Here is a 13,667-nt window from a genome sequence, read left to right on the forward strand (position 1 = left end):
CAATCGGATTCCTTAGAAAGCACATCCGGTGTCTTATTTCAGCATAAAAGTCTTCGATAGGTTTATAAGATAAAATGTCACTTCTGTCCAGTGGCGATTTAAGACCCTTTTTAAATTTGATCGATGCACCCCTAAAAATAAGTAAATTATTATTGTATTTTTTCCCCCTAAAAATTACTTTATACAAATGTAATTATTTTGTGAGCCTGTCTGTTAGAGATGAGACAAACACTTATGCTACAGGTTCAAATGGTTCTATTTTAACAGATCTAATGTACTCTCGATAGTTCTGTCATTAATATTGTTTTCCCCTCAGGGTTCATTAACTATCTTAGGGTCCTCTCTGTAGAAATCTGATTTATTCTGAATCATTATTATTATACATTATAGTTGACCACTCTACGATGTATTGGTGTAATTTACGTTATCCAGTTAAATTAATTATTTAGTAGGGGGTTTGAACCGTTTGAACACTTGCAGGGCATTGTAAGTCAAATTCTCATTAGGAGCTGTGCCCCCCTAAAGGTCTGCTCCTAGAATCGCCCCTGCTTCTGTCATAGCTAACAGTAACGTTATAGTGATATATACAGTAATATATATTATAAGTAATAAAGGTTAAATATTTAAATTAAAAAGTTTGACTAATATACATTGTATTAGATTGATGGACCTTTATTCTGAAATATTTTGTCCAGGCGTTGTTTAAAAAGGAAGACTCTAATTTGATACAAATGTTACATTTAAATTTATGGTGAGAATGTGTAGTTTGCGTGTTTAGACTATTTAAGTATTTCATGCGAATAAAAAAGCCACATTTTAATGAATTTAGCCAAACCGGCGATTTTAACCTATTTCAACAGACAGCTGAACTACATTACCCATAATGCAGCTGCTCCCTTAGTCGTTGTTCGCACTCTCGCGGGCTTTGTTTTGATATGGCGGCAGGCTTCGAACATTCGGTTTGTTATGTCTCCGTAAAGTTTGACTCCAGTAGTTACGCCTTTCACCTGAGTTACAGGTAACTCTTATATACTTTTATTAATGTTGCTTTGTCACTGCAGTGTAACAACTGTAAAAAATATAACTTTATTTGTTTGTCAAAACGTAGTTTGCCAAGTGCAGTCAGATATCACCACGGCAGCCTTTTAAATGTAACTGTTTTAGTAAGAGGACATTCAATTTAATGGCTAAATGTGGGCTAGCTAACTTACTTACATTTTATTCATGTTGTCGTCTTGTCAGTGGTTGAGTCGTTTCTCTTCATGAATATCGATGACTTAACGTTTATATGCTGTTGCTAACCAAACACTCCTGATAAACAGACCCTGCTGTCATGGCAGGCGGTTGAAGCAAAGTAGCTAACGTTATGTCAGTTACTTTAAATAGTTTTCCTGGATCTGGGCATCATCTAGCGTGTTTGGCAAAGTGTTAGTTCGCGGTGTGATTAACCCTTAACCTGTCACTGTAATCGTTTTCGTTCAAATCCCAGATTAGCTCGTCTCAACCTCCCTACGCAGCTCGGCCATCATGTCATCTCCAGCTGAGCTTCGATACTCCCAGGCGGACTTTTTGGCTCGCTGCATGCCAAGTAGCACCAGAGCCGGGGTGATTCTCAGCCCCTGCCCGGAGTTGGCTGGCTCCATGAGGTACGTCTCCTCGGTTGGAGCCTCTGGATCCCCACCCCTTGGACCAGACGACTCCTTCGCCTCTGATTTCGCCCCGCTGCCCCCCTCTACCGACAGCAGCTGTGTTTGTGTGGATGGCTTTGCTGGGTTACCTGGAGGAGAGAGGGCTGGGACTGACAGGCTGGTAAACGGGGTGTACTCGCTACCTCCAGGAAATTCAAATGGAGAGTTGGACAGTTTGGAGGAGATGACGAGCAGAGATGAGGAGCTGCCCGTGATGATGAAGCTAGAACAGGTGAGGAAGCCGGTGTCACCTTAAAAAGACTTGGACAGATATTGACTATGTATTGAATCTTGAGATTGCTTTTATATCTGAACCAGAGAGCACACGTGTTATGCTAAAATGAACACTACAAATACAGTTTAATGCTGAGTCAATCATTTTTGAAATGACCAGCTGAAATTGACAGCTCTTCCCACTACCATGCAATCTAATTAAGTAGACATCAATTTGAAAATGTAATTGCTGACTTTCAATACCTGAACAGATTTTGTGATTTAGTATATTGACACTAAGAGAAGATCCCTTAGTTATAGTGGTTTTTAGTGACAAAATTGAGGCAGAGTGAACCCCTTACTTTGGCATGTTTCCAGCTTTAACAGCTCATCATATCAAGTGTTAATCATGTCAGTGTTAATTATATTAGCTGCTTCCTGTTTACTTAACACACCCACCCCCAGTACAGACACTGGCACATCCACTCTTTGTCTCCCTGCTATTATTAGTGTTTTTCCTCTAATGCTATTTATGCCTGCAAAGTCAGTGAGCACTTTTAATGTGCAGTGAACAATTTAACCTAATTACCAAACTGGTCACACTGCGAGCAGTTTGGTAATTAAGAGCTAATAAGTGTGTAGTTGAAATGTTATTAAGCCCCCTGAAAAAAGACAGTGAGACACTGTATGGGAGTATTATCTATGCAGCTAATTAAATTGTAACTTGTGTGTTGGTGCAGTTGAGGAAGTGGCAGCAGCACATGCAGGAGCAGCTTAAAGCCCACCAGCTAGAGGAACTCCTTCGCCTCCAGGAGGAGCAGCAGAAGCTGCTGGGAATGATGAATGGATCCCAGCACTGCATTGAAGGTAACTGGAAGAAATGTCTGCAATTTTGTTGATCTTTACCCTGAGCTGTGACTTCTTTATGTGTGTGTATATATGCACTTTCACACACTTAGAGACTGTGATGTATTTTACAGATCCCACACAGAGTTCAGCCGAGTGTGAGGAGGACACACTCCAGCAGGGCTCGCATCAAAGACAGAGTCCATACAACCCCACCATAAACTGCCATGGGTTCCCAAAGCCCTCTAACTGTGGCCCCCAACAGGAGCAAGAGCTCACACATGCAGTAAGACAGGAGTGGCTACCAAGGGGTCGAAATCTTGAAGAGGTGTACAATGAGAAAGAGGGTGAGGCAGACAGTGTTGTTTTTAGCCTAAGATGAAATGCAATAAGTTTTCCCCTAATTTGAACATATCATTGTGATTTATTAAAATTGTGAGGTGAAGTTGTAACCATGTTTTGCAGTTCCAACAGACACGTGGAGCTCCATAGAAGATGACCAGGAACACAGCATTGATTATCAGGAGAATGATGCCTCATTAATACCAAGAATTGGCACGGATTTGACTGAAGACTATAGTAATAAAGAAGACACACTCTTACAGGACAGGTTAGTACTGTAATCTATTATTATAACATTGTATTTAGTGTTAATATGAGACTCTGATGAAGAGATAAACCAAGGCATGCATACAGCAAAAATATTGTCGCTTTTCATATGAGTGTGTTAATAATCTTGTCTGTATGCATATTTACCTTTTTTGTGTGTCTGTGTGTGTGTGTCTGTGTGTGTGTGTGTGTGTGTGTGTGTCTGTGTGTGTGTGTCTTTGTGTGTGTCTGTGTGTGTGTCTGTGTGTGTGTCTGTCTCTCTCTCTAGACCTATTAAGCCAGGCATTGGGGGTCAGAAGCAGACATTTGAGGAGCTGTTGGAGGAGCAGTTGAGGCTGGAGGAGCAGAGGCTGAAGTCTGCCAGGAAACAACAGGTCAGAACATAACGAGGGTCTCCTAAAAACAAACAGTGAAGTTAGTACGTCTGAAGCACAGTGGACTTACGATTAAATGAGTTTTCTAATTGAGATCTACTTCATCAAGTTTTTCAATGTGACAAAACAGCCACATTTCATTCACAATGTGTCTCTTCACCTTTATAGAGTCAAGATGAAGCTGAAGTTGTGAAAGCTCCTCCCAAAAGAGCCTTTCTGAAGCGGGGCGAGGGCCTCTCGAGATTTACCAACAATCGCAAAGCCTCTTTAACTAAGAAGGAGGTGAAGAAAGACTCCAAAACACAACCCAAGGCCCGAGTCATCTCCCGCAGCAACTCAGAGCCTGCAACCTTCCAGAGAGGTGGCACAAATGGACTCCAGCGTAAAACTGTCATACTTAACAAGGAAAATCGACTGAGAGGACCTAGCTCACCACCTCAGGACGTCAGATTTGGGAGTAAAGCAGCACGGACAAAGGTTTTGGGCAGCCTTCAAAGACGAAACACAGACGGAGCAGAGTTTATTCAATCTGACACAGATGGCAGACAAACCAAACAACATCAACCGGGGCAAGTAAAGGAGCAGAGTGTCAGAAAAGCAGGTCAGTCGGCTCAGGCTGCGAGGCGACCCGCTCAAAACACGCAGCCGAACCCTGTAACCAAGCAGGTGGGCTTGTTAGGAGAGCTGAGGAAGGCTGAAAATGATGCTGCCAGAGAGAAAAGTTCAAGAGTGGAATTACTGGAAGGAAGAACGGGGTCAGAAGAAGAAGAAGGAGGAGGAGGAGGTGGAGGAGGAGAAAACGTAGCTCCACAGGACTCGTTTGAGCTGTCATTCCAGGAGAAGCTGCAGCGCTGGGAGTGCAACCGGAATTTTGAAAGCATGGAGCTGGGAGAGTTCGAGCTGCTGGAGCAAGCAGCTGAGGAGCTGTCCTTCTCATCCAACTCCTCCTTTGTCATGAAGGTGCGTTATTTATTACTGTGTTTAAAGTCAGAGATATACTATCAAATTCCTAGTGACCAGATGTAGTTTATTGTCATTTTTACCATACATTTCTGAAATACGTAATGAAAGACTGTTTCAGTTGGAATCAAAGTGCAAGGAGACATAAGTTAAGTTACACTAAAAGCAGACATTTCAGTTATACTGGATTTTTGCGGCTGATGCCGACAGGATTAAAAAAACGATATCGATATGGCACCCGATAATTTTATATATAAAGAATATATATACAAACATACATTTTTTTTGCAATGATCCCTTAAAAACACGTGTGCCAAAGATATGAAATGAAGGCATGAAATTTTACCATTGACAATAAACTTTATTGTATAAAATGACATCAATGAACTGAAACAGTAAACTTCACTGGGAATTTAATAGACATGAATAACTATAACTAAATAGCAAAAAACATAACAAAAAAAACATGTACATATATTAAACTTGAATTAAGAAAAAGGATCGAATATACATAAAATGCTGCCTGTATAACTTAAAAAGAACAGTCCATATCAGACAACATATACGCCGATACTGATATATCTGTGATAGGTCAATATCAATATAGCGATAATTTGGCTGACCGATATATCGGTCAGCCAAATTAGGCTCTACTTTCATTTAAAGAACAGCACACAATAATAGAAAAATAAATTCGAAAGTGGAAATGAAGTGTGTTGTTGCTACAGCTGATCAGACAGAAATGGAGCTACTGTTCAGCAGTCTGTGAGAGGAAACTGAGAAGTCTGTAGCTGCCTGTGTGATATATATTTTTTAAAGACTCTGTTCTGTTCTCGCAGGTTCTTCAGATGGACCAGCAGCACCAACAGCTGCACGGCGCCAAGGGGCTCCACCCGCGACGCCTGTCATCCACCCCCATCAAGTCCCCTCCCAGAGTTGCACTCCAGAGGTGCAGTAGCGTTGGAAGTAGTGGTGTTATGGTGTTTAAAAGCAGCTCAGTGAACTCAGCAGCATTTGTGGCGAAGGTAAGAGACAATACACTCAAGGACAAAGTGAGCATTGAGAATGAGGAGGAACGTGACAGCGGGAGAGAAGATAAACAGGAGAACTGTGATGTTTCGTCCTGTGGCGGCTCTGAATTCGAAGTGCAGGAAGTGATGGTCAAAGCACCTATGTTTCCCAGCGTCCTTTGCTTCCCTGCGCCGTCTAACCCACCATACGACAAGCGATCTTATCAAGACGAGGACAGCTGCAGAGACTCGGCTTCAGATGTGACGAAAGGGGACGAGGAGGAGAGCGACAGCGTCCTCAGCAACACAGAGGACTCCACGCTGATAGAGGACAAAGAAGGCCGGCAGGGGAGAGTCGTGTTTGACGACGACGACACGTGGAACGACCTGGAGGTTACTCCCATTGCCATTGACAGTAGAGGAGTGAGCCCAGTATCCAAGGAAACAGCTAGTAGAATGTCACCACCAGAGCGGACTATGCTGAGAAAGGTGGCAGTGAGTAAAGTTGTGGATTTGGACAAGGGCACGGTCACCGGTTCAATCAGTCATGAGCCAGATCCTCCTCCTCCTCCTCCTCCTCCTCCTCCTCCTGCCTCCCAGCTCATGACAAGACTGTTCCCCTCACTCAAGCCAAAGACCCTGAATGCACCTCTTCCTCCTTCTGCTGTTACCTTTGCTGCTTCTGAGTCCAGAAAGGCAGAAGAGGAGACAGGTAAGACTAATACCTGTAGACAGTCACTGCTGGTCACACATGAATTTCATTTGTAAGTTTTAAAGTTAAAGAAAAAGGTTTGGTTTGAAGATGAAGCAATTGAAATTTCGCAAGATGACAGGTTGTAACTAATTATGGTTTTATATCAATATCTGTTGTCATTTATTCAAGTAATTGATGTACTGTGGAGTCTGGTTTATTTCTATAACTTTAAATCTCTAGTTTCTAATATGAAACAAAGTAATCAGCACATTTGAGAAGCTGCTACCAGGGAATGTTAGTCATTTTTGCTCTCATACTATCAACTGGTCAAAGGTCAAAACATAAAAGTAGTCATAGTTTTTAAGCGTTATTTCTATCACAGAGGTAGTTAAAAGCCAGATTATCCATCAGTGTGCAATTGGTATTATTTTCATTTTCTGTGTGTGTGTGTCCAGGCCAGCAGATACAGTCCAGACAGCTGAGGGAGAGACTGGTTGAGCTGGAGATAGAGATTGAGCGCTTTAAGAAGGAAAATGCCGCCCTCAGCAAACTCAGACAGGAGAACGAGAAGAACCAGGAAAACCTCAGGTGATACATCCATCTGCTACTGATGTTATTTTTAATTCAATTTTATGAAGTTTTACTATTTTATGTGTATTTTCCTTCCCTCAGTTTTGTATTATTTTGGATAATCAGATTCGGTAAAGACTTGAATATTTAAAATCAAGTTGAAACATTTGCTGACTATTCTGAATGAGTCATTCAGTCCAATAGGCTGCAGATGCATTTAATTGAAGAAAATGAATAATACTGTTTTTTGTCTCCTCTGTTATCGTGTTTTTTTAGGAAAGAGCATCTGGAGTTTGAGCAGATGAAAACAGAGGAGCTGGCTAAATTTGAGGAGTACAAGAGAGAGGAAAACAGGAAGCTGCAGAAGGAGCGCAAACTGTTTGAGAAGCACGCCTCCGCTGCCAGAGCCATACCTGACAAGAAGGAACGAGAGGAGATCCAGGTGATACACACACACACACACGCCCAGCATTAAACAGCACACAGACTAAGTTTAGTGACTAGCAGTTGTTTTCCTCAGGAGTGTGTGAACACCAAACGAGAGGGGTGTTTCATAAAGCAAGATTACCAGTTAAACCAGGCTTACTCCACTAAGTCGGGTTTGATTTCAGGAAAGTCTGACTTCTCTCTGAATTGATGTTTAGAGTCTGCCTTTTAAAGTCAGCTCTTGAGCCAGACTTGAATTAGCTCAGCATCAGCTCAGATTTTTGAAAAAGTTAAATCCTGGTTTGGTTTGTTACACTCACCTAAGACAGGATTTTCACAATAAAATCTGCTTTTATGACACTTATGGCATATGATGGCACTCTTAATAAAGATTGGAGGAAATCAGATCAGTGAATTTGTGGAGCTTTGTCATTAAAGAGTTACTAAGTTCTCTGCTAACCAGGTGCTGGTAAAAACTAGTTCAAATTCAGATTAAAGAATTATAGATTAACAATGCAACTGAATGTTTCCTGTTGATTTTGGTATTTTGTATTTTTCAGACCCATTCTCACTCATTTAATGTACTTAGATTTTAAAGTAATAAAAAAGTCATTACAGATCACATTTAACAATCCAAACCAATGAAAATAGATGGCACTTCCCTTTTTAAATTGTCCTACTTGCTCTCTCTGCCAGGAGTTAAAGCAGCAGCTGATCTCCCTGCAGGAGGAGGTGAGGAGGAAGGAGGGCCGTTGGAGCTCCACACACAGCCGCCAGCGTCAACAGATCGACTCCCTCAGCCAGGAGAACAGCTCTCTGAGGGACGAGGTACTAACCTGACCTAAATAAAATACATTTATAAATAAATATATATAGATATTTATTTGGTGTTCTGGTTTAGTTGTAGCTGATATATCTGGTTGTTATAGTTAACATCATTTCTCCTTCTGTTTGAGGTCCGCATGTTGGAAAAGCTTCGCCTCAGTGCCTGGAAGAGAAACCCTGTGGATGCAGAGAAGGACAAAGACATGAAAGACGTGTCAGCTGTTACCAAAGGAGTCAAATTTGCTGTGAGCATGTTAACACTCTCTGATTGGTCACAGCTTCAACAAGTCTGTCTTGAGTTAGCAGAGCATTTTAATTGTATGACAATTAGTTAGTAGTTTCCATTTGCAGATCAATGTGGTTGCTTTGATGATCTCTTTAAATCTTTGTCTTTGCATCACATGGAAAACATGAATTCTCTTTTTCTGTTGTCAGAGTCCTCTTGACTCTAGAGGAAGCAACAGCAGCAGCAGCAGCTTTGCTCCACAGATGAACACTGCTGCAGCCACTAGAGGGAGCTGCAGGGAGAGCAGTCAGGCTGCTACAGGTACACTGACCACAGGTAAGGAAAAAACATCTGCTATCTTTAGATTGAGTTTCTTTCTTTCTTTTGTGAAAGTGAAGCAAATGGATTTTGGAGTTAGAGGTTTTTGCAGACCTTTTAACTTAATTTAATAACTTTTCCTACTAGGACAAGTCAAAATGTCTGTTGTGAAAAAGGCCTAACTAGAGGTTTGACATGTCACAAAGATGCTTGTTTTTATTATGTTTAGAGCAAGTAAATGTTCTATGTTTAAGTCACAATTATTCTCCTACTTAAGAGTGACAAAACTTGTAAACTCAGCGGGCTGCAGAGTTAATTAGTTGAATTTATGTGCCCAAATTTAGTCTCCACAATTTAGTTAACTCTCAGTTTATAAAGGATTGACTGAACATTGTTTTGATAGTTGAAAGTGATCAGAAGAAAATTTTCTTTTCTTTGGTGTTTTCAGCAGGAAGGAAAAGCAGTCTGAGGAGGCCATCAGGTCCAGGCTCCTCCTCTTCATCCTCCTCCTCTTCTTCATTCTCAGTGCCTGGCAGGAGGACAGAGGAGAGGTCACCACCTGCCAGCAAGAGCCACGACAAACTGCCAAACCACGAATATTCACACAGCTGCTCTCCGGTAAAAGAGGATGTTACTGCTGTTAAGTCTCTGATCTAATACAACCCCAATTCCAATGAAGTTTGGACGTTGTGTAAAACGTAAATAAAAACAGAATACAATGATTTGCAAATCCTTTTCAACCTATATTCAATTGAATACACTACAAAGACAATATATTTAATGTTCAAACTGATAAACTTTATTGTTTTTTTTGCAAATATTCACTCACTTTGAATTTGATGCCTGCAACACGTTCCAAAAAAGCTGGGACGGGGGCATGTTTACCACTGTGTTACATCGCCTTTCCTTTTAACAACACTCAATAAGCATTTGGGAACTGAGGACACTAATTGTTGAAGCTTTGTAGGTGTAATTCTTTCCCATTCTTGCTTGATGTACAACTTCAGTTGCTCAACAGTCAGGGGTGTCCGTTGTCGTATTTTGCGCTTCATAACACGCCACACATTTTCAATGTGAGACAGGGCTGGACTGCAGGCAGGCCAGTCTAGTACCCGCACTCTTTTACTACGAAGCCACGCTGTTGTAACACGTGCAGAATGTGGCTTGGCATTGTCTTTCTGAAATAAGCAGGGACGTCCCTGAAAAAGACGTTGCTTGGATGGCAGCATATGTTGCTCCAAAACCTGTATGTACCGTTCAGCATTAATGGTGCCTTCACAGATGTGCAAGTTACCCATGCCATGGGCACTAACACACCCCCATACCATCACAGATGCTGGCTTTTGAACTTTGCGCTGATAACAATCTGGATGGTTCTTTTCCTCTTTGGCCCAGAGGGCACGATGTCCATAATTTCCAAAAACAATTTGAAATGTGGACTCGTCAGACCACAGCACACTGTTCCACTTTGCGTCAGTCCATCTCAGATGAGCTCGGGCCCAGAGAAGCCAGCGGTGTTTCTGGGTGTTGTTGATATATGGCTTTTGCTTTGCATGGTAGAGTTTAACTTGCACTTGTAGATGTAGCGACGAACTGTGTTAACTGACAATGGTTTTCTGAAGTGTTCCTGAGCCCATGTGGTAATATCCTTTACACATTTATGTCGCTTTTTAATGCAGTGCCGCCTGAGGGATCGAAGGTCACAGGCATTCAATGTTGGTTTTCGGCCTTGCCGCTTATGTGCAGAGATTAAATATATTGTCTTTGTAGTGTATTAAATTGAATATAGGTTGAAAAGGATTTGCAAATCATTGTATTCTGTTTTTATTTACGTTTTACACAACGTCCCAACTTCATTGGAAATGGGGTTGTAAATCTATACAAACCCGTCCCTGTCCATGTTTGGAAACAATAATTTAAAGTTCAACTCTTTTCACTGCAGAAAATAAATAGTCTGCCAGATGAAGCAGACTGTAGTGAGGCCAGAGAGACGGAATCAGCTCAGGAGGCGATCACACACCCTGATGGGAAGGTGAGGAAGCAGGAAGATGCATTGTTTTGTACATCACACCACAATATGAAATCCTGAGAGCTCTGCACTGATGTGAGATGTTTGTGTTGATTTAAAATGGACAAGTCAGGGTGGCAACTTTGCTTCTTATTGTTCTAGTTATCTTCAACACCCTGCTGTATCAGTAAACCTTCATCTTGAGTTGACTATCAGTTAAGTTAGAAAAGGAAGCTCAAACAAAAAAAGACTTAGATAATAAAGTATTTCAGATATTTAAGATACAGGACAGTTATTCAAGTTTATGAATAGAAAACTAAACCTGTCAAAACTGAATCTTAGTTATTGGTGACAGAAAATATTTACTAGATCCAAAATTGAGTTAAATATAAAACTGAGGGTAACTTTTCATTCCAGACAGAGAAGGTTCTGGCCAGTGGAGATCGCCTCATTGTCTTCCCCAACGGGACCAGGAAGGAGGTTTCAGCAGACGGACTGACTGTCAAAGTCACCTTCTTCAACGGGGACACTAAAGAGATCACAGCCGACCAGAGAGTGGTGAGATGTTAGCCAGGGAGATGGAAAAATGATACAAAGGAATGTAGAAAGTATGCATTGTTTTTTACTGGAGAATGGTCTGCTGTGTAATCTGAAAAGGAAGATCATTTTTGCCACGTTTCCATCACTCTCATCACTGCTCTGCTCCTCCTGTTCAGATCTACTACTACGCCGAGGCTCAGACTACACACATCACATACCCAGACGGCATCGAGGTCCTGCACTTCCCCAACAACCAGACTGGTGAGAGCAGCTGTTTGTACTCTGTCAGACAGATACCCAATCTACAACAACACTCACATTACCTGTAGAGAGTCTGTTGCATTGAATAGAACATTGGGATTGTTAGAAGAGAGCAGTGAATATGCCATGTCCACTACTATTCATTCCATTTTTGAAATGGTTCAGGGCGCTATATAGAGCAAGAAGTTTGAATTCAAACACTCAAATGAAATTTTTAACAGTAAATATAGTGCACAGTGGAGTTAACAGGTAGTGATTTCCACACAGCCTTGTCATCTGGTGCTTCTGTGTTAATCTAGTTGGCAAATAGTAGTTTAAAAAAACATTTTAAGTGCATACTAACTTGTTTTTACAAAGCTCACACTGAAAATTAAGTCAAATAAATAAAAAACAAAGCAGGTTATGAATTTTGGATAGCAAAATAAAAACCAGTGATTTGAACAAACACTGCTGCACATCGTACTTTACATCGTCTTGTATTCCCGCTCCAGAAAAGCATTTTGCAGACGGCCGAAAAGAAATCACCTTCCCAGATCAGACGGTGAAGAACTTGTTCCCCAACGGCAGAGAGGAGAGCGTGCTGACAGACGGCACCATCATACAGGTCAACCCGTAAGTCAGCCGACCTCTATTGTTGCCAGCTGTAATTCAACCAAACATCTGTAGTAAAAACTCATCAACAGGTTTTTGATATTTTATTTAAGAAACCGTCACCATTGTCTACTATTGATGACAGAAGTTTGTTTCGGTTTTAAAAATGTCACCTACTTTATCAACACCTTTTTAAATGAGTGTAAATGTATGCTCTGTGTCAGGGACGGCACAAAGGAGATTCATTTCAACACGGGTCAGAAGGAAGTCCACACCGCTGACTACAAGAGGAGAGAGTATCCAGACGGCACAGTGAAGACAGTCTACACAGACGGAAGACAGGAAACTCGCTACCCTACAGGACGGATCAGGATCAAAGACAAAGATGGGAATGTGATCCTGGACAACAGGGCGTAGCGAAAATCTACTATCTCAAAACGCATTTCAATACAACTACGAGCCTCCAACAAATCAAAAGACTTATCTCCTGCTGCCCTCTGCTCTGCAGGGAGGTCAGCTAGTTGAGATTTGTTACTTCTACATGCTGTCATGTTTTTGTCATGTTATTTAATTGTATTTTAAAGTGAGGAAGTTGAGCCTTTTGAATGTTCTTGCAGGGCATTACACATCAGTGTCATGACCATCACCAAATGGACCGTGTTCATCTTTGAAATGCATTCAGCTACATTGCTTTGTGCATTACAGCCACCTGTCAATCAGGGAGTAGCATGTATGCAGGTCTGCGTCACATGTTCAGTTACACATGTGTACAAACTAAATAGGGAGCCACTCCTAAAAAAAACATGACTCCATCACACTCCTAATGCTCACAAAGTCCATAGAGTATCTTCAGGTCCAAAACAGCTGAGTCCTGACTGATGCTACTAATGCGCTAGCAATTATTCAACTGAACTCATTCAGAAAAGAGATATTCATTGAAAATAGTCTCACTGAAATCCTCAGTTTGAAGATGGAAGAAAAGAAAAACTTCTCACCAAATCTTTCAGTGATGCAAACAAAATGTTTTTTGTTGAATTGACATTTTTTATAATGAAATCTTTTTTTGTTTGTCAGGAACTCCAGTTTCAGGCTGAGAAATTCTTGCATTAACTCACATTGTTTACATTTTCAGTGAAGGCCTAATGGGAATAATGACATGTACAGAAACTAAAAGGTCACCTGTGTGATTTTGGTTTGAAGTGTTTTTAGTGTTTAATTTGTAAAAATGTTATTAAATAGATTATTTATTTTCTTAGCTGACTGTATATTTTTGTAAAATAAATTTTTATCTTTGTTTTTTATTCAGAATCCTGATAACTGGAAATTATTTCTGAGAAAAACTTGAAATACTCAGACAACAGTTGAAGACTTTAATCTGTAACCTTCTCAAAGACAAGTCTCACATGAATCAAATGACTTAAATGAGCAGGAAACAAAGTGCTCAGTCAACACAGCTCACTCCAACACTTAACAGCCAAACTTAAAATATATCACTGCTCTGCAGAGAA

General features: G+C 41.0%; 1 protein-coding gene across 1 annotated transcript; it reads left to right on the forward strand.

The window, feature by feature from the left end:
- The first annotated feature begins 1,527 nt into the window (after window positions 1-1,527).
- On the forward strand, window positions 1,528-12,576 carry cenpj (centromere protein J). The gene is made up of 18 exons (XM_062432229.1): window positions 1,528-1,920; window positions 2,642-2,768; window positions 2,882-3,094; window positions 3,213-3,357; window positions 3,625-3,730; window positions 3,899-4,690; window positions 5,530-6,412; window positions 6,850-6,982; window positions 7,241-7,406; window positions 8,087-8,218; window positions 8,347-8,460; window positions 8,651-8,762; window positions 9,208-9,377; window positions 10,702-10,791; window positions 11,185-11,325; window positions 11,484-11,568; window positions 12,060-12,180; window positions 12,384-12,576. The coding sequence occupies exons 1-18, from the start codon at window positions 1,528-1,530 to the stop codon at window positions 12,574-12,576; spliced, it is 4,116 nt and encodes a 1,371-aa protein (XP_062288213.1).
- The last annotated feature ends 1,091 nt before the right edge of the window (window positions 12,577-13,667 follow it).

Source organism: Scomber scombrus, chromosome 13 (assembly GCF_963691925.1).
Source record: "Scomber scombrus chromosome 13, fScoSco1.1, whole genome shotgun sequence".
NCBI classification, from domain to species: Eukaryota; Metazoa; Chordata; class Actinopteri; order Scombriformes; family Scombridae; genus Scomber; species Scomber scombrus.